At 32.7% G+C, this 20,576-nt stretch overlaps 1 protein-coding gene across 6 annotated transcripts in view; it reads right to left on the reverse strand.

Moving 5' to 3' along the window:
* Positions 1–20,576, reverse strand: part of LOC114332654 (beta-1,4-galactosyltransferase galt-1) — a 226,806-nt gene that overhangs the window by 143,098 nt on the left and 63,132 nt on the right. Inside the window, exon 1 of one of the 6 annotated variants that reach the window (XM_050653554.1) lies at positions 16,445–16,572. The exons of 2 other annotated variants lie outside the window; for them this stretch is intronic. Coding sequence is in view for 3 of the 4 variants with exons in the window: in XM_050653543.1 (XP_050509500.1) it covers positions 15,316–15,350 (35 nt within the window). In the remaining variant the exon portion in view is untranslated. Of the gene's footprint in view, positions 1–3,912; positions 4,414–15,315; positions 15,500–16,444; positions 16,573–20,576 lie in introns of those variants that run through there. 3 more of the 6 variants (XM_050653543.1, XM_050653557.1, XM_050653546.1) reach the window with 3 other exon arrangements.

Genomic DNA, 20,576 nt, shown 5'->3' on the forward strand with positions numbered 1-20,576 from the left:
GTCCAGAAAATGTGTGGAAAGGATATATTAGTATTTTTAAATATATTTTTCTATAAACGTGTTAAAAATGCAATTTATAGCACTCTATTGGAGCGCTAAAAATGCTACTTTAAAGCACCAGTGCTTTAAAAATTTTAAGGCACTGCAGTTAAAAGTGAATTTTCAAATTGTGAAATGTCAAAATATTAATATTAATAATACAACTTGCGCAATTTGAAAAAGGTCTTTAAAAGGTTTTTTTAAATTTAATTTAAACTGTATTATTGCATTTTTAACACGTTTGTAGAAAAAAACTATTAAAATTTGTTAGAATATACAAAAATAAAAGTAGATGTTATTCTTTAGTTGTTATGATTTACGTATTGACAGTATATGCAGTTTTGATGTAATGTCAAGAAAAATATAAAAATGGAATGTCAGTCAAGTTCAAGTAAAAGTTTTTGTAGGTATTGTCCTGTAATTGAGAATGAATAAATTATAATTGTTGATATATAAGACGTTTGTAGAAAAAATATTGTATAAGTGTTAAAAAGTACATTTTTAAGGCACTCATGTGAATTGCAGAATGAGCGAAGCGAATCTTTCACATGCGTGCCTTAAAATTGTGCTTTTAACATTTATATCATAAATAACTATTATTATAATTTTTGTGTATTTGGACTTGTCTACCTCGGGAATAAGATAATAAGTAATATTTAAAGTATTTTATAATTCACTTCGTATGTTTGTCACTATGTCTGAGAAATCTTGTAGCCCGTATAAACAAAAGGGTATAGCTCAGTGGTAGAGCGTTGGGCTCGAGATCAAGAGGTCCCCGGTTCAAATCCTGGTGTTTTCTATTTTTTTTTTTTTAATTTTTGATATTGTTTTAATAAAAATTTTTGGAAAGTAGTAAGTAAAAATTAATTTAATCTTTAAATAAAATACAAATAAACTGTGAGAAAGTATATTTATTTCATTGAAATCATATTTAGAAGTATAACTTCTTGCGTGCGTACAAAGTACACACACATTTTTTATATGTAAAATAGATTTGGATATTGTTGATTTAAATTCGTCAAAGCAAATTGATACATCAGTGGCTTTCATACACTGGTCTTTCTTTTTTAATTTACTAATTTATTGGGAATAAGCCACAATTTTACTTTAAAATAAGTTCATTTGACGTTTTAATTTCCACTTTGGAAACCGTTCAAAACATTAATAAAGTAAACAAATTTTGTTTTTGTTACTTGGTAAAAATTCTTTTATTAATATTTTATTTTATCTGACCCATTAACATTAATAATTCAGACATATTATTATATTATACATATATATTTTAAAGTATGTAGATGACTTTAATATGAAATGCGTTCCTGGGACGACTTTAAAAAGACAAACACATGCAATGATGACACTAAAATTCTCCTGTTAGTGATCCCATAGTAAATCATGAGGAAAAAAACAGGAAAAAAGCTATCCAGACATGGTTTTTAGACCAAGTATTTTCGTCTTACATTTAGTTTCCTCTGAATATTAACACCAAACTCTGATTTTATATGTATATTATTTTAAAACATAAATGATGTATCCTCAATATGTTATTACCTTACTAAAACTGGTATTTTCTTCCTTTCCATAGGCTTTCTTTGAGAAGCGTTCCCAGTTCCCAGTGCTCGTTTTTAATTCCTTTTACGTTTAATTCGTCTTAGAAGTTATATTTTTTAAAGAATTATAGCCCAGTCGGGATAGCATTTGACCTTGCATTAGGAGCTGCCCCAAATTTTATTTTTCTAATCTTTAGGGAGGGTCAATATTAGTATAAATTTAAAATCTCGACTGAATTCCACCGTTGCGTTAGCCGCCATCTTGATTTTAAACGAGAACCGTTTTTGCTCAATATCTCCGCTATTTTCAATTTTTTTGCAATAAGTGTACAAACTGAAATTGTTGAAAATGCGATTTTCTATAATTTCATTTATTATAATTTTTTTCGTTGGGTCGATATTTTCCGAGTTATGAGGGGAAAATAGTGACAGTTGTAGCATAATTATTGAATTATTGAATTATCTATTCTTATTATTGTTTATTATTAGTTTTACAACAAATATTTACCTATACAAAAATGAAGAAAATTAAATTTTGTACAATTTTGATGCCGTTCATTTTTTTGATAAAATCAATATTTAAGGTAGTACGTATGTGGTAAAGGTGCGAGCGTAAGACCTGATTGATTTTGTAGCAATTGTTTTTGTTCAATATCTCCGCCATTTTCAACTTTTCGACAAAAAGTGTAAGAACTGAAATTGTTGCAATTACGATTTACTACAATTTTTAGAGAGAACCAATGGCGGGTCTACAAGGGGGGAATGGGAAAATCCCCCCCAACAGGGTCCAAAATTTAAAAAAAAATTGTTGGAACATCACGATATATTAGCTGACATAAAACTTAAAATATCGACAGACAAATTCAACCAATAAAACCCGCTAGTTAATAAAATTAAGTGAACTTAATGTATATAATGTCTTTTTATGTCTTTTATGCACTTAGTTTGGTTGATGTTTCATTGGAAGTTTCAAAAATTGTATAAAATATAATTCTCTTTATTTTTGTTTATGTACAATTATGTCGTAAAGTTAATAATAAATGAGACAATTCAATAATTATGCTTCCCCTCCGCTTCCATTATTTTCCCCCTTAACTCGGAGAATATTGATCGTATAAAAAAATTGTGCCAAAGAAATTGTAGGAAATTGCATTTCCAACAATTTTCTTTCCCACCATTTATGTGGAAAAGTTGAAAATGGCGGAGATATTAAGCAACGATAGTTATCATTTAAAATCAATATGGCGGCTAATGCAACCGCGGAATTCATTCGAGATTTTAAATTTTCACTACTATTGATCTCTCCTAAAGGATATAATTATAAAATTTGGGGCAGCTCGGATACAAAATTCAATTCAATAATTATGCTCCCCCCACCACTTTTTACTATTTTCCCATGTAACTCGGAAAATATCAACCGCATGAAAAAAATTGTTAAAAAGAAATTGTAGGAAATTATATTTTGAACAATTTTATTTGAAAATGGCGTAGATATTGAAAAAAAAATTGCTATAAAATCAATCCGGTCTTACGCTCGCGCCATTACCGCATACGTACTACCTTAAATATTAATTTTAGCAAAAAAATGAAAGAGATCAAAATTGTGTAGAATTTAATTCTCTTCATTTTTGTACAGGTACATATTTGTTGTAAAACTAATAATAAACGAGATAATTCAATAATTCAATAATTATGCTCCAACTGTCACTATTTTCCCCTCATAACTCGGAAAATATCGACCGCACGAAAAAAATTATAATAAATGAAATTATAGAAAATCGTATTTTCAACAATTTCAGTTTCTACACTTTTTGTCAAAAAAATGGCGGAGATATTGAGCAAAAACGGTTCTCGTTTAAAATCAAGATAGCGGCTAACGCAACGGTGGAATTCAGTCGAGATTTTAAATTTATACTAATATTGACCCTCCCTAAAGATTAGAAAAATAAAATTTGGGGCAGCTCCTAATGCAAGGTTAGGCCTGTTATTCGTCTAACCCGACTGGACTATTAACTTTTACTAAAACTATTAACTAAAAGAAACTGAGCCTCCGCTTAGTAAAGATGTCCTCTCCTAGTTTAACACCTTTAACTAGTTAACGTTAAAATTAAACAGTTAACTAGGTACGGGCACTTTTAAAGGATGAGTGAGGAAAGACTCCCTAAAAAGACAATGAGATGGGTACCAAGAGAAAAACGAAAAAGAGGAACACCGAAAAAATCTTGGATTGGTGGTATACGGAGATCTATGAGCGAAAGAGGATTATCCGATGAGGACTGGAACAACAGAGGGAACTGGCGCTTAGGCATTGAAAAGAACCTACCTCATATAGTGATCCTGACGAATATTGTTCAAATGTTTTTAGAAGTATGCTTTCTTTTTTGATCTGGGTGTTCTCTTTCTTTCCGGTGTTTCACTTGCTATTCTTCCATTTCTTCACATTTAAATAATTATTCTTTTGTAATACAATAAATATATTCATCCTCTGTGTCCACAACCATATGGAGCAATGTCTCAAAGCAAGTCTTAACAGATTAAAATCGGGGTCTACATTATGGTATTCCAATTCTATTTTTAGGTTTATAAAATTGATAAATTAATATTTCAACCCTTTTATTGTGAGTTCATAACAATTTTCAAATATCCAGTAAGGTATGTATTTATCAAATGTGGTAGAGCTGGCAACAATATTATCAAACCAAGTATTTCCCGGACATCCACCAATTAAATTTATGTATTTTTAGCACTACATGAACAACATCTACCATCCAAGGCAGCCAACTTTTAATTATAAGCAAATATTTTCTCACACAACATTAGTTAGATACTTCCTTTAAATCGTCTATTAGGTTTATAGTGTCAACATTATTTTTAATGTATGTGAAGTAGGCGTTTTTTTTATCTACAAAATAATGTATATATAGATAAGCAACTTGTATTGATAATCTAATGACGAATATTTCACAATATACCCCAGAAAACGAAGCCTTTAAAAAAATTCGAAAACCTATTGGCCGTTATTTTTAACTGGAATATCTGGAGCAAAGGCGTACTATCTTGGTTTTTTATTTATTGAAAAGTATTTTGCAATCTGTTGAGTGTCAACAATAAACACAAGTATGTAATGACATTGACTAAGGATAATAAGGATTTTACCCACGGGTAAAATCAAAGTACAATTTTTATAAAGGTGTATAGGAAATAATTATGTTATAACTACTATTCACAAGTTTACTCTAAATGGCCAGTCCAGTGGTTTGAACCTCTTTAACCTACGCTATTCTTGGGAATTGTCTAGGCTAAGCGGTTCCAAGATCTTTGGAAGGAGTAGGCAGAAGAGGACAAAAACATGGTATGACGAGCAATGTCGGAAACAGCTGGAAAAAAGACAAATCGTAAGGAAGACATGGATACAACTACAAACAGACAAAAGTAAAAAGGAATACGACAACTGCCGAACAGAAACAAAAAAAATGATACGGACAAAGAAAAGAAACTATGAACAACAAAAATATGAAGCTATGGAGAGAGATCGACCCAAACCAGGCTCCAGAGAATTCTATAAAGCAATTTCCACTGAGAAAAGAGGACATAGAACCAGTTCTATCCATACACTGAGAGACAATCAAGGTCATACGATAATCGACGATAAAGAACTAACAGAAGAATGGAAAGGGTATTTCAAGGACCTTCTAAACATCATACAGGAAGAACAGCACAAAGAAGAGATCTATATCACAGCGGACATGCCCGTCGAAAATCCCTCTTTTGAAGAAACCCAAAAGGCGTTAAATAAGCTGAAAAATCACAAAGCGCCGGGTACGGACGAGATACCAGCAGAACTTCTGAAATATGGTGGAGACGCACTATACATCGCCAAATCCACCACTTAATAACACAAATATGGTTAGAAGAAAGGATACCAGCAAGATGGAAGGAAAACATCATAGTGCCCATCTACACAAAAGGGGAGAAAACAAAATGCGCGAATTATAGAGGAATATCACTCCTAAACACGGCATCGGCATATAAAATCCTCTCAAACATCATTCTTAGTAGACTAACCCCCTATGCTGAAAATGTCCTAGGACAATATCAAGCCGGTTTTAGGGCAAACAGATCCACAATAGATCAACTATTCACGCTGAGACAGCTTCTAGAAAAGGAATGGGAGTATAACAGACCCATACACAATCTCTGCATAGACTTTCGACAGGCATGTGATAGCGTAGAAAGAAGCCAAGTATGGAATGCCATGGCGCAGTTCTCAATACCAAAGAAACTCATTCGGATGACTAAAGTATGTATGGAGGGTGGAATATCAAAAGTACGTGTAAATAATAAACTGTCTGGCAGCTTTGAAATCAACAGTGGACTCAAACAGGGTGATGCGTTATCTCCACTACTTTTTATCCTTGTATTAGAGAAAGCCATGAGGTCGGCCGAAATAAGGACAGAACTGCTATCGGTTCAAGGTCCCAAGTTATTACTAGCTTACGCAAATGACATTGATCTCGTTGGAGACTCCATCCTATCCACAAAAGCCATTTTCAACAAGGTGGAAGGAGCAACAAGCGAAGTAGGGCTGAGGATTAATGAAGAGAAGACGAAATATATGTGTATAAATAGAACGACACGAAGAGACAGGATAGGACAAAATGTGACGGTCAACACCTTCAATTTCGAAAGAGTACAACGTTTTAAGTTTCTGGGGGCCGTAATCACAGGTGACAACGATGTTACTGAAGAAATAAAAGACAGAATCCAATCAGCAAATCGCTGTCTATTCGCACTGGATAAGCTTATAAAATCAAAAAATCTTACAAGAAGTTCCAAGATCAAAATTTATAAATCCATCGTCAGACCAGTACTAACATATGGATGCGAAACGTCGAACATGGCCAAATCAAACGAAGAAAAGCTCAGACGTTTTGAACGAAAAATACTTAGAAACATTTTCGGACCTCATCACGACATTAACACAAACCAGTATAGGATCAGAACCAACATCGAATTAAAAGCTAACTTTACAATGACACCGATATTGTCCAAGAAATGAAATCACAGCGACTAAGATGGACAGGCCACGTGCACAGACTTCACAACGAGAGACCTGTAAGACTGGTATGGGAGGAGATTCCTACAGGCAAAAGACCACTTAGACGTCCCAGAATGCGATGGAGAGATAACATCCAAGCAGATCTCCGAAAAATGAACATTCCATTTGACCCTAGGTTGATGGAAGACCGAACAAATTGGAAGAAAGTTGTACAGTCAGCCAGGACCCACCCAGGGTTGTAGCGCTACGTGATGATGAGGATGAAGTGGTTAAGTGCAAATTGGTTTTCATGATCCTCCAACTTGGCAATGTATGTAGCGCTACGGTTTTTGATGACTGCATATCCATTTTAAGGTCTCGATGAATAATTATATTGTTGATGTACCAAGGTGCATTAGTGATGGTTCTGAGGGTTTTTGATTGGAAGTGTTGGATGATTTCGATGTTGGAGTGACTGGCTGTTCTCCATAGTTCCAACCCACATGTCCAGATTGGCGTAAGTATTGCCTTATAAAGTAGCCATTTATTATCCAGAGATAGTCTTGATGAACGGCCCATTAACCAATACATTTGGAGACCTAGATTTCTGATTTGGAGACCTAGTTGCTTTTTCTTGGTCCAGATATGTTTCCTCCATGTGAGACTTCTGTCCTAATGAATACCAAGATATTTTACCTGGTTGGCTGATGGTAATTGATGATTGTTTAAATTTACAGGAGGACAGGTTCCTCTTCGTGTTGTAAATGTAACATGTAACATGAATAGATTTGCCTTCATTCACTTTAATTTTCCATTCCAAAAATCAATCTTGTATTCTGTACAGATATGCTTGAAGGAGATAATAATAGTTTCCTGTTTTATACCGCTGACGCGGCTTTGGGATTATAGCAGGGTAGTCTGCTATATCTAGGGCCTACGCTATACAGGGAAGGTAACAGGGCCAGTGCTACGCTTCAACCGCCTATTATTACCCCTGGTTTTACCCAAGGTACTCATTTTATTCAGGCTGAGTCGACCGGGGGCCTATAGACATTTTAAAAATGTCTAGTTGTTCTTGCCGGCGCTAGGATTTGAACCCCGGCCTACCAGCACTACCGCCTGAGATGCGAGGCATAAATAGGGCCAGTATATAGGGCTAGGATTGCAGTATCGTCGGCAAATATTCCTAGCATAATTTCTTCTGTAGGTGGTATTATCTCGTGGGTATCGAAATTTTTACTGCATCATAATTTTGGAATAACTTTTGCACTTCTGCAAAAATACTTGCTTTTTAAAATAAGATTTAGAATTAATAAATGTTTATAAACAATAAAGTTATTGCAAATTAAACCCGAAAGTAAACACTTTTTCAATTGTTTATAATTATTAAAAAGCAATAAAAATATTTAAAACATATTTCACAATACGAGTTTTTGAGTAGTTATTATATATGAAAAAATGGGCCAGATCGGTCGAGTGGTTCGAATAAACAATTCTCTTTGTTTATAACATTTCAGACAAAAAGGTTAAAAGGTACCTTACCTAAGTGGTACCTCATCCTACATAAATTATTTGTAAGTAAACAATTAAAAATGAAAATACTTAAAAAAAATAAAATTTGAGACTCTAAGAAGAGAATGAGACCAAAACTATCCTTCTAAATATTGACAAACTATTGATCGGGCTCATCTTTTGCACGTAGGTATACCTAGTAAGTACATAAAATCTCACATGGTGAAATATGTTTTAAATATTTTTATTGTTTATTTTAATATTTATAATCAATTGAAAAAATGCTTACTGTAGGGTTTATTTAACGATAACTCCTTTGTTGATAAATATTTTTTAATCGTACGCCTTTTCTATAGACTTCCTCCAGATATTTCAGTTTAAAAATAATAGCCCGTAGTTTTTCGATAGTTTTAAACAACTTTATTATTGATAATAATCTAATAAAAAATAGGTAGTTCATAATAACTAGTAGGTACATTAAATAACGGTTTTTGCTCCAAATTTTAAAGAACCACTTGGATTGACATGAAATTTGGCATACACATAGCTAACATGGCAAAGAAGAAAAGTCATAGTGTGCCGATGTATGCTTTTGCCCTGGGGATGAGATTCACCCCTTCTGAAGGGTGAAAAAGTATACGTTTAAAAAAGTCCGGAAATGGATAAACTGACTAATTGTAACTAACTTTTGTTCTATTCGAATTATTTGCAAGTAAATATTCATTTTTCAACAAAAACAAAACACTTTTTAGGCGGTTTTTTGCAAATAACTGAAAAAGTAAGTAGTTTATCGAAAAAACATTCTTAGCAAAATTATTGAAAAGATGCACTTTTTGGAGAAAACTCATTACAACTTTTTTAAAGTGGTTAACCTGAGAAAATCAATCCCTAATTAGCATCTTAAATCAAATGAATCGTTACCGCCTCACATTTTATTTATTTTTAATTTTGAAAAAGTACTTTTTTTCAAAATAACTTAAAATTTATTAACGATACCAAAAATCACAAAGAGTAAAAAATGTAGGTTTTGCTTGTTTGAAGATTTTGGATTTTTTGTTTTTCTGTGAGGCAAAAATTGGTTAAGATATGGCTGTTTAAATTTGCATACACTCGTGATTATTGACTAGTTCAAGCCCTTTTAACTACAGCCCCTTTAAAAATAAGCACTTTGAGCAGGAGCAGCTTACAGATCATATAAACAATACATACACGAGTAAAGCAACATGTGAAGTGGTAACTATTAATTTCATTTGGGATGCCAATTAGGAGGTGATTTTCACGATCTTTTTACCAAAAAAAGAAACCAACCTTATTTTGAGCGCAACTTCCTTACTTTTAATACTAGAAACTTTTTTAAAAAACAAAAATAAAGCTTTGTTTAATCACTTTAAAAAAGCTGAAATTAGTTTTTCTCAAAAAGTGCTTCATTTTTTTGTTATTACACGTTGAAATATTCTATTTGGAATTTGGCGAGTATGAACTTTTTTTTTTCATTACGTACAACTACAGTACATACTGACACCATTTTTTTCACTTTTTTATGGGCTATATTTTTGTTAAGAATGTTTTTTTCGATGACATACTTACTTTTTTAATTATTTTCAGAAAACCGTCTACAAACGTGTTTTGTTGAAAAATGAACATATTTATTCGCAAATATCTCGAAAAGTATTAACTTAGCGAAAAAATGCTGTAGAACAAAATTTACTTAGAATTAGGCAGTTTATTCATTTCTGGACTTATTTTGAACGTATATATTTCACCCCCATGGTAAAAGCACACATCGGTACAGTAGATATCACTTTTCTTTTTTGACATGTTAGCTATGTGTATGCCAAATTTGATGTAAATCTAAGCGGTTCTTTAAAATCTAGAGGTTTTGCAATATTATACCGTCAGTGAACGGACTATAATAACAAGTATTTCACAATAGAGTAAAAGGCGAACTAACGTATTCTTAAGGGAAATTTCAAATCTGACAATAGTGAAACTGACGCAACCTAATAAAGTCGTTCTAATAATATACACATCTAGCAACTACTTCCTTCGGTGACGGGTAATTCCCCCTTGAATTTTCTCGGATGTTTCCAGTTTCAGCAACATTTATTCCGACTGCTGCCAAGTGCCAAGTGCCGAGCGCCGAGCCAGTCGGCGATTCTCAGAAGCTGTGCAACTCAGGATTAGGCCAAATGTCGAGAAATCTCAGACTATTGGAGCTGAAACTGTCGGGGAGATTTACTGCGAGGGGATGTTTACCAGAGGAGAGCGGAAAAATTGAATATATCCCATGGTTCACACTGTTGTTACCTATATTTCTTGTAAGATTCGGCTGCAAAATATAACAGAAATATGAAAAAATCCAATATATGAAAATATATTTTAGCTGTTATAGTCCAAGATCCGAATCTAGGTCGACCTTCCTTCGCCCATCTGCTTTCCCGATGAAACATTTTTTTTATTAAATTTCATACATAGACAAACAACATTACTTGCATGCGTTGCCTATCGAAATCTTGTCATATCTAACCTTAAGGGGGAGGCGTAGGTTTGAAATCAACATGTCAAGCATATTTTTGTAAATTTTTTTTGAAAGTATGGTAGAATTATTTTATATTTAAATTTAATAATCATATTCAGTACAATTCACAGAATATTCAAAAAAAATCAAGAAAAAATATTGAAAAATAAGCCAACCGTGGCAAATTTTGACACCTCAAAAACAATGGATTTTGCTGTGGACATCAGAACTCATGATTGAATCATGGTAAACAAAAAATTCAAAAAGTTGTATTAGCTGATGACTTTCTCGAGGTAACTCTGTCAAGTATTTTTAGTTTAAACAATTATTGACTTTGTTGTATCACTCAAAAATCAAAATAACGATTTTGTTTTTGCAAAAAAGGGTGAAAACCAACATATTTATTACTGTTAAACACAAAATAATCATAATCAAAAAATATCTCAACAGCGTACCTCATGAAATGTCTAAAGAAAATATCTACAAAATTCCACGTGGATCGGTCAAGTAGTTTTTGAGTTACGAGGTCTACCGCCTTTGAAAAAAACAGTTTTGAGAAAACCGCGTTTAAAGTATTGTCAACTTTTATTTTCAATTTCTTTTTTGTCTGTCAAATCGTAAAGTGATGCAAACAGGAATATGCTTTTGAATCGCGAAGTAATTTACAAGAGAGAATGGGAACAGCTATTGATCGTTTTTCTCGACTACGCTGTCGAGAAATTTTTTGTTATATGCTGATTTTTTGTTTAACAATAATAAATATATTGGTTTTCACCCTTTTTTGCAAAAAAATTCGTTGTTTTTATTTCTGAGTGACACCACAAAGTCAAAAATCGTTTAAACTAAAAATACTCGACAGCGTTACCTCGAGAAACTTATAAGGTTTGTTCTAGCATCAGTTTCAAACGGTTTGAAACCATCAGCGAATAGTCGACCAGCGCGAGTAGAGGGGATAGCACTAGTGACTGTATTATGTTCTCTCACTAACCAACTGTTTGCTGACGGTTTCTAACTAGTTTGACTGTTTGCTAGAACAAACTTAATAGCTAGTAAAACCTTTTTAAATTTTTTGTTTGACATGATCCAATGATGAGTTCTGATGTCCACCGCAAAATCCATTGTTTATTGAGGTGTCTTTAAAAATTTGCCACCGTTGGCATATTTCTCAATATTTTTCCTTGAATTTTTTTTTGAATATTCTATGGATTGTTCTGAATATGCTTATTTAATTTAAAAAAAAGTGTGTTTATCTACTTTAAACAGTTTTTTTGTGTTGTATTTAAATATGAAACTAATTTTAGAAAAAAGAAAAAAAAATACCAAAAATTAAAAAAAAAAAAAGGATACGACTTTGTCCGGATTTGAACGGGGGACCTTTTGATCCCTAGGCGAATGCTCTACCGATCAACTACCACTGTTTCTGTATTCAGTCGATCATTTCTCAGACATAATTGCAATCACGGTGACAGATACATTAAATGAAAATAAATATTTTCAATAATACTTATAAGGAGGAAGACAAATCCACAGACATAAAAATTATAATAAATATATTTACTAAAAACACTAATAATATATTCTTTTCACGCACACCTTATTTGCGCTACATAACTTAAAAGATGTAGCGAATGTAAAAATTCACCCTCGTGTCTAAAGAAGTATAATTTCAATAAAATAAGTCTTCCATACTTTAAAAAAAAACTTACAAACATGTGCTTGAAATGTTTATTTCAAACCCTACGCCCCCTTTAAGGATAGCTATGACAAGATTTTGGCATACCATGCAACTAATATTTTTGTCTGTGTATGAAATTTAATAAAAAAAAAATGTTTCATTTTTTTTTCATTAGGATGTAATTGTATACATCATAACATAGTTTTTAATTCCAAGCAACTTTTAATAATAAAAATTTCAATATTGTGAAAAATAAAGGTACTTTACTCTTGAGCGAAATTCATATTTTTTACATACCTCGTATAACACAGATAAAATTTGATATCTGATGGTTGAATCTTAGGTTTTAGATCAGGCAGAACTTTTTGTGAAGATTATCTTTTTTTTTCGTAAAATTAAAAATAAAAAAGTTTCCCATAATAATATACAGGGTGTAACAAAAATACAGGTCATAAATTAAACCACATATTCTGGGACCAAAAATAGTTCGAATGAACCTAACTTACCTTAGTACAAACATGCACACAAAAAAAGTTACAGCCCTTTGAAGTTACAAAATGAAAATCGATTTTTTCGAATATGTCGAAAGAATATCTTAAAGAAAAATTATAGTGAAATTTGTGCACCCCATAAAAATTTTATGGGGGTTTTGTTCCCTTAAACCCCCCCAAACTTTTGTGTCCGTTTCAAATGAATTATTATTCTGGTGCCATTAGTTAAATTAAATATTTTTAAAACTTTTTTGCCTTCTAGTATTTTTTCGATAAGGCAGTTTTTATTGAGTTGCGGTTTCTTTTTTAATATGTTTACATAAAAATTTTATGAGGGTTTTGTTCCTTTAAACCCCCAAATGTTTGTATACGTTCCAATTAAACTATTACTGTGGTACCATTACTCATTAGTTAAACACAGTGTTTTTAAAACTTTTTTGCCTCTTTGTATTTTTTTGATAAAGCATCTTTTATCGAGATGTGGCTTCTTTTTTATTATGGTCCAAAATATACCTAAAAATGTAAATCATAAATAAATTTTCATATTATTACCAAGTCTCCATAATCGTACTTTACCATATACAAATATGTGGTGGATTTGACAAATATTCAAATATCTCGATAAAAACTGACTTTTGGAAAAAGTACTAAGAGACAAAAAAGTTTTTAAAAACTTGTGTTTAACTAATGGCGCTACAATAATAATTAAATTGAAACGTACACAAAAGTTTGGGGGGATTTAAAGAAACAAACCCCCATAAAATTTTTATGGGGTGTCCAAATTTCATTATAATTTTTTCTTAAAATAAAACTGCCATAACAATACCACATGTCCATTTTTAATAAAAAATCTCTAATCGTTTTCGATATATTGGAAAAAATCGATTTTCATTTTGTAACTTCAAAGGGCTGTAACTTTTTTTCCGTGCACATTTGTACTAAGGTAAGTTAGGTTCAAACGAAATATTTTTGGTCCCAGAATACGCGATTAAATTTATGACCTCTATTTTTGTTACACCCGTATATATGTCCGACTTAAATAGACACGCTGTATGTAATATACCTATCGGCTGTGAGCTCGTAGGTAGAGAGGATAATTAAAAGTTCGTGAGCGCCAGTAGTGATAAGTTGGTGAACTTGGAAATTTAACATAAATGTGAAAGTGAATAATTTAAAACATTGAGATTAAAAACATTATAGGAAAAACTATTAGTTGGCCAAAGCTGTGGCATATATTTTATCTTAAATATACTTACGTTTCAACTAGTAAAATTTTGTTTTTTGACATTTTATAACATAATTAATCTATTAATCTAGCGCCATCTACACGATAAATGTAAAACTATCGGAACCAGGAAAGAAATAAACTAATATTCCAGCATTAGTCTAATTACATAAAATACAAATAAACTGTTTAAAATATATATATTTCGTTGAAATCACATTAATAGACAATAGTTATTATGGGCCATTCCACCAACATACGCCTGTTTTGGATTATTTCGACAACGAATATTTTACTGTGCAACATAAGAAGTACGAAAGTAAATGGCGCTAATAATTATTTTAATAAACAACAACGTAATTTGCAATTTACTTTCGTTCTTCTTATTTTGCACAGTAAAATATTCGTTGTCGAAGTAATCCAAAACAGGCGTATGTTCGTGGAATAGGGATAGCTATTATTCGCAATACTTTTCTGATTAAATTTCCAACCGAAGTTGGACTAGTAATCCGCTAATTGGCGGTGCCAGCGAATACATAAATATAATAATATACATAATAGGTACATATTTTATATCATTGGGTAGACAGCTCAAATAAACAAAATAGTAAGCTGCCATTTAACATTTCCTACATTAACATTAATAAATCAAATATATTTATTTGACATTTCAACTGTTTATGTGTCAAATGAAACAAAGACTTGCATGTCGGGACAGCAGTTTAGGGTCCTGATCAGAAGCATTTATAGCCGATGTCAGTCGAAGTCACGCGCTAGTTTGAAATAATATGAAAATGTCATTTGCATTTTTACGTACATTAGGTTTAATGCGTTTTTAGCAATATCTGCATTGTAGAATCATCCCGCTATCTAAACTTCTAAAAGACCCTAACTTGATGTCCCGAGATGAACGTTGACTTTGAGGTCGGATATCTCTAAGATGGTTTGTGATATCGAAATGCCGTTTTCAAATTTAGATTAAGGAGACAAAACTACATGGGATTCCATCGGTAGATCGGCTCCAAGTATTGCAGGGCGGTAACGTACGAACGAATACACTTTGCGAATTTATAAACGAAAACAACGTTTTCGTTGAAAATTGAATTTTTTACTAATAAGAAGATTGAAAATACCTTTTTTTGTAATCACAATGTGCTGTAATATTTTAAGTTAAGATGAATTGTAAAAAAATGGCTAGTTTGTAAATAAACATTACATTACATTACATGCGTAGTGAACTGTATCTATGTAGTAGCGTTTTACTTACTTTCGTAACAAAAAAAATTTCATGTTTGTTATCATTCAGTTCACCTTTCAACCATTACAAAATACTAGATCACTCTATTATTATATAAAACGGTTAATTGCAATTTAAATTTATAATACTGACATAATCAAGCACGTACATTGACACTGTAGAAACTCTACTAAAAAAGTAATTGACATTCGTCGCGAGGTCTGAATTATTCATAGTATTTTTTACATTATCACGAATATTTTCTATAGGATTTCTACTAGGCATGTAATCGACATAACGAAATGATAAGATTATATTTATGAATCACGAACTAAAGTAAATATACCTAACAATTAACAGAAAAACAGGAATTAAAAAGTTTGGAAACATATCTAGAATATTTTAAATAAAAATATATAGGACTGGATCCCGCGTACCTAAAAAAAGTTTATTAATAGCAAGCTGAAAATTTGTTAATAGCTTAACTGTCGGTGTCTAATCGGACAAACTTTCATGTATCATGTATGGGAACACTGGAACAGGGGAAGTTTTATGACAACCAAACATGCGAACTATGAAGAAGAATAAACCTAGCTTGGGCAGCCCATGTAAAACTGAAAGACATCTTTAAAAGCGATATACCAATTTCTTTAAAACGTAAAACATTTGAGTAGTGTGTGTTACCTATGATGACCTATGGTGCCGAAACTTCGACATTGACAGCTACAACTTCTAAAACGCTGCAAATAGCTCAGAGGAAAATACTTTAAAGGTCAGTGCTGAGTATATCGCTTCGTGACTGAGTTAGAAATGAATACCTAACACGAAGAACAAGAATTATCGATGTAATTTTCCGAATTGCCACGCTAAAATGGAAGTGAGCAGTACACGTCGCCCGAATCAGTGATGAAAGGTGGAGGCAGAGATTAGACAAAAGAAGTAGAGGAAGACCCCTACTCGTTGGACTGACGATCTCAAGAAAATTTCAAGAAATTGGATTCAAAGTGCCCAAAATAGAGCACAATGGACAAAAAATAGGGAGGCCTATGTCCAGCAGCTGACGCAAAGGGCTGGGTGCTAATGCTGATAAATAAACAAATAAACTACCAAGTATCATTAATTTTGTAATGAGTAAGTAATATTAAAAATAAAATCTTACATTTTTCCTGTCACTAAATTACAAATACATAATCCTTTAACGCTTCTGCTATTTGTTTAGGATCGATAATTTTACCATAAATAAAGACTAGCTTTGTCTACAGTTGTTCACTAGTAACCACTGATTAAAAATCCACTTGTTTCACTTTTGTTAGTGTTTACTGAAAGGTACTTGTAGATAAAATTGATAGCATTTTGTTATGGATCATATAACAAACAATATCAAAGATACATGTCATGTTGTAGAGACTGCGTCGGGTTGTACAGTTTTGGCAGATAAAACTACTAAATAAACAATTATTATTTTATTAATTGTAAATTTACAACACCACATTATAATATCCTCCACAGCGATGGAGTCAATTTCATATTTCAGATTTCCGACAAGCGCACTTCTTCAGATGAAAATCCACTAATGGATGTTAACGATCACATTTTCCATTAACTCTCTGTTTCTTGTAATGTGTATCAGATATTGTATGTGGTTAATCCCTGTCCATTGACTTGTAACGTTTACGTTTTCCCAGTGTAGATTTTGGCCTGGCCCCCCTTCATTTCACGCTTTTATCTTAACTGATTAGATCTTAGAGTCCCTATCGGCGTGTTTTTCTTAGAAACACATATGTGCTATCGATAGAGTCGAATGTTAGACTTTAATAGCTTTCTGGTGAATGATATGGGCCTTGCATCCCATAACTCATTTTAAGTATTAGGCTTGCTAAGCCCTTTATGGGTGCTAATAAGGCCCTTTTTTGCATTTCTGTGACGACCGTTGACAAGTCGCGTACCCCAAGCCGTCAGTCTTATTTAAGCAGAAATCTGAGATATCTTGGCATTCGTGAGTTAAACTTTGTGGCAGTAAGTTAAGCCGTGTCAGTCATGTAGTGAACGTTACTTGTTTTGTGATGGACCAGCCTAGAATTTTCTTCTGGGCTGGTCCCTGGCCCAAGTCCCAGTTACCACCTATCGCTAATATCTGAATCCATATAACACTGTGGCCAAAGCTATTCTTTGTCATTCCTTTTATTTCGACTTCGCCGCTGGGTAAATGACCTGGCCTAGACAAGGAATGCCTGTAAGGGCATCCTCTACATCTGTTTCACGTAAGTTACGCATTCATTATTAGAAGTATTGAGATGTCTTCTCGCGTGTCCAGAGCAAGGACCTTATGTTTGTGTTTCTTCCGTGGGATAAGTTCATTGACTTACAGTTTTAGCCCATTTTCAGTGTTAATAGTGACATTTACGTATATGCCGGTCACTTGTTTTTTTATTTTTAACATTTAAATAAAAGACATTTTCATCATGTAAATTTTTTTGAGTATTATTAAGTATTAGATTTATGGTTTAAGCAAAGAGCTCTTTCTTTTTTTTGTTGTAAGTGAACGGTAAGAATAAGTTTTATTTAGAGTATCGAATTTTTTGTTTTTTTTTTGAGTAACTTCAGTTTATTTTTTGAGTTAATAATGGTTTTCGTTCACTTACATTTTACATTTCGTATTTTGTTGGTTTTATTGTGTTGGTGAATACACCAGTTTATATGCAATTTGTTAACCATTTTTAAATGATTATTGTGTAATTTTTATTTTTGTGGTTGACGTTATTACGCTTCATTTGCATATATTATGTTAATATTAAGATTCAATTGAGTTTTTAATAAATGTTCTATTAAAGTGCACGATGTGGTATTCTATTTAATTATTTACAGCTCAAGACTAAGAACAATGTTGTTTTGTCGTAGCAGTGTTGCTAATTTTTCTTTTGTAGCATTCGTAGTAGAGTTACTAATTTCTTTGTTGCGTTACGTATCGTTAATTGTGCCTTTGTAAATTTAAAACGGTTAAAATTTAATGGCGCCCAATATTTTCGTTTGTGTATTCAGTATTTACGTTTTCTTCGAGTCCATGAGTCAAACCATCAGTTAATGTTATCTATTTATCTTTTGTCTATCGTCGTTCCATTAGCTCTATTCGCATACCATTATTTATTAACTTAACATCTATCATTGTGACAGAAGCCCAACCCAAAGAACCATGCCCACATCTCTTCCGACTGAGCAACGCGGCCTTTGTTTCGTCAATGTAAGCGATTGGACCTTTCCATCTTTGGTCATTCCTTATTCCATCTAAGGATAATATCGTCCTGATCCTTCTGGTTCAGCCTTCATGACCCCTTGTCCATCCTATCGTTATAGCCTTATATTTCGGAGCCAGGACATTTTCTTGCGTCCTATTCCTCTCTTGCCTTCAATTTTACACTCGATTATAAGTTGAAGGAACTGGTATTCTTCGTTTCGCAAGATGTGACCCAGACATGCCGTTTTCATTTTCTTGGTGGTTTCGAAAAGTTGGCGTTCTTGGTTGATTCTCTTAAGTACATCTACATTTGTGACTTTCACATTTCGAAGGCTTCCAATCTGTTTATATCCATCGTTTTGAGTGTCCAGCCCTCTACGCCATATGGCAGCACCGACTATACGTAGCACTTACATAGTAAACCTTAGTCTCAGCTGAAGATCGAACTCTGAACAAGTCAGTACCTTCCTGAATTTTACGAAAGCTTGTCGAGCTTCCTCAATGCGACATTCTAATTTCCTGTCCGATATCCAGTCTTCAAAAAGCCACGTTCCCAGGTATTTAAATTTGCTCACTCTTTCAATGGACTTGGTATTCAGTGTTATGATGGAGTTTTCAAGTGCATCCAAGTTTCTGGAGATGATCATGAATTTGGTCTTTTTGGTATTAATCTCTAATCCCATAATTCTCCGATTATAGTGACAAGTTTTTGAAGATCGACTATGTTGTCACAAATTAAGACACCATCATCAGCATATCGTATATCGTTGATCAATACTCCATTAGTACAACATTAGTTGACAAGCGCACGACAGCATTAGAAGGGATCAGATGTGAAATGCAATGGCAGAACTTTCAGTTCCAAAAAAACTTATCCAGCTTGTTAAGATATGTGTAGACGTTCGGATACAATTAGCGTCTCTTTGCAAAGACAATGACGTCGACTTTGCAAAGTAACAGGACACTTACTCATCACACACACTACACATAAACCAAGGCCAAAATCAGAGAAAAAAAAAGATGTGTATGTAAATGACTGTAGATCTAGAGTACGGATAGGTAACAAACTCTCAGAATCGTCCCAAATAAGCAGTGGCCTGATCATCATTACAGATATAATAATTTTGAATAATCAACTTGAGATAACTCGTCCTGAACATATTCAGTTAAAGACCTTAAAGTATAGATGCATAGTAAAAATACACCACTTGAGAAAGGCAGTCTGCCGAAACAGCTGTAGTGACAATAAGTTGTAATAAATTATGTGGATGTGTAGAAAATAAAAGTTTCAGTGTTTTATTCATAAATATATACAATGAACTTCCATGAAGTAACGGTAGAATCCATCACTTAAATATTATAGGCAAATCTGTTATCGCTAAAAAGTTCAGAAATATAGAAACACTTACTCAGTTTAATAATTATTCTGCTTACAAAATCATCTGATCAGCAAATTCCTTTTCTGATTAACACTGACAGGAACCGACTAATTAAGGTTGCTTTTGACACCTTTTTCTTCTTTTTCAATCATTATTAAACTAATATTTGACTAGATGAGGACAGAACAGGAATAGAATATCTAGCTAATGTATGATAATAAACTAATTTTACTCCATAATAGGGAACTTTTAAAATTTTTAATTTGAGAAAGATGCCATAAATCACAACAGAACATAATTTAATTATATATAAAAGAAAAAAAGTTGTTTTTGTCTTTCGTTTGGTCCCTAAAGACGATTAAAATCGAGAGAAATTTCAAATTATAGCGGCCAGCCCAAAACGAGCCCTCATTGGTCGTGACGTCATATTATTGTAATGTTTAAACTCGGCGCCATTAATTCATTATGTTTTATATTCATTTACTTGTAATCATTTTATGGTGTATTTCAGTTTTTTAAATCTTTAATATATTTGATAATATTTGAGTGTCTTGGTTAAGACAAGTTTTTTAAAATAACCGAAGGGGTTTTTCTAAAGGGCTGTCTGATAACTTATCCATTATAATAGTATATTATGCAACGAGCATTTAATGATGGTCATTATGAAGCGAGTATGAGGG

This window comes from Diabrotica virgifera, chromosome 1 (genome assembly GCF_917563875.1).
Source record: "Diabrotica virgifera virgifera chromosome 1, PGI_DIABVI_V3a".
Taxonomy (NCBI): Eukaryota; Metazoa; Arthropoda; class Insecta; order Coleoptera; family Chrysomelidae; genus Diabrotica; species Diabrotica virgifera.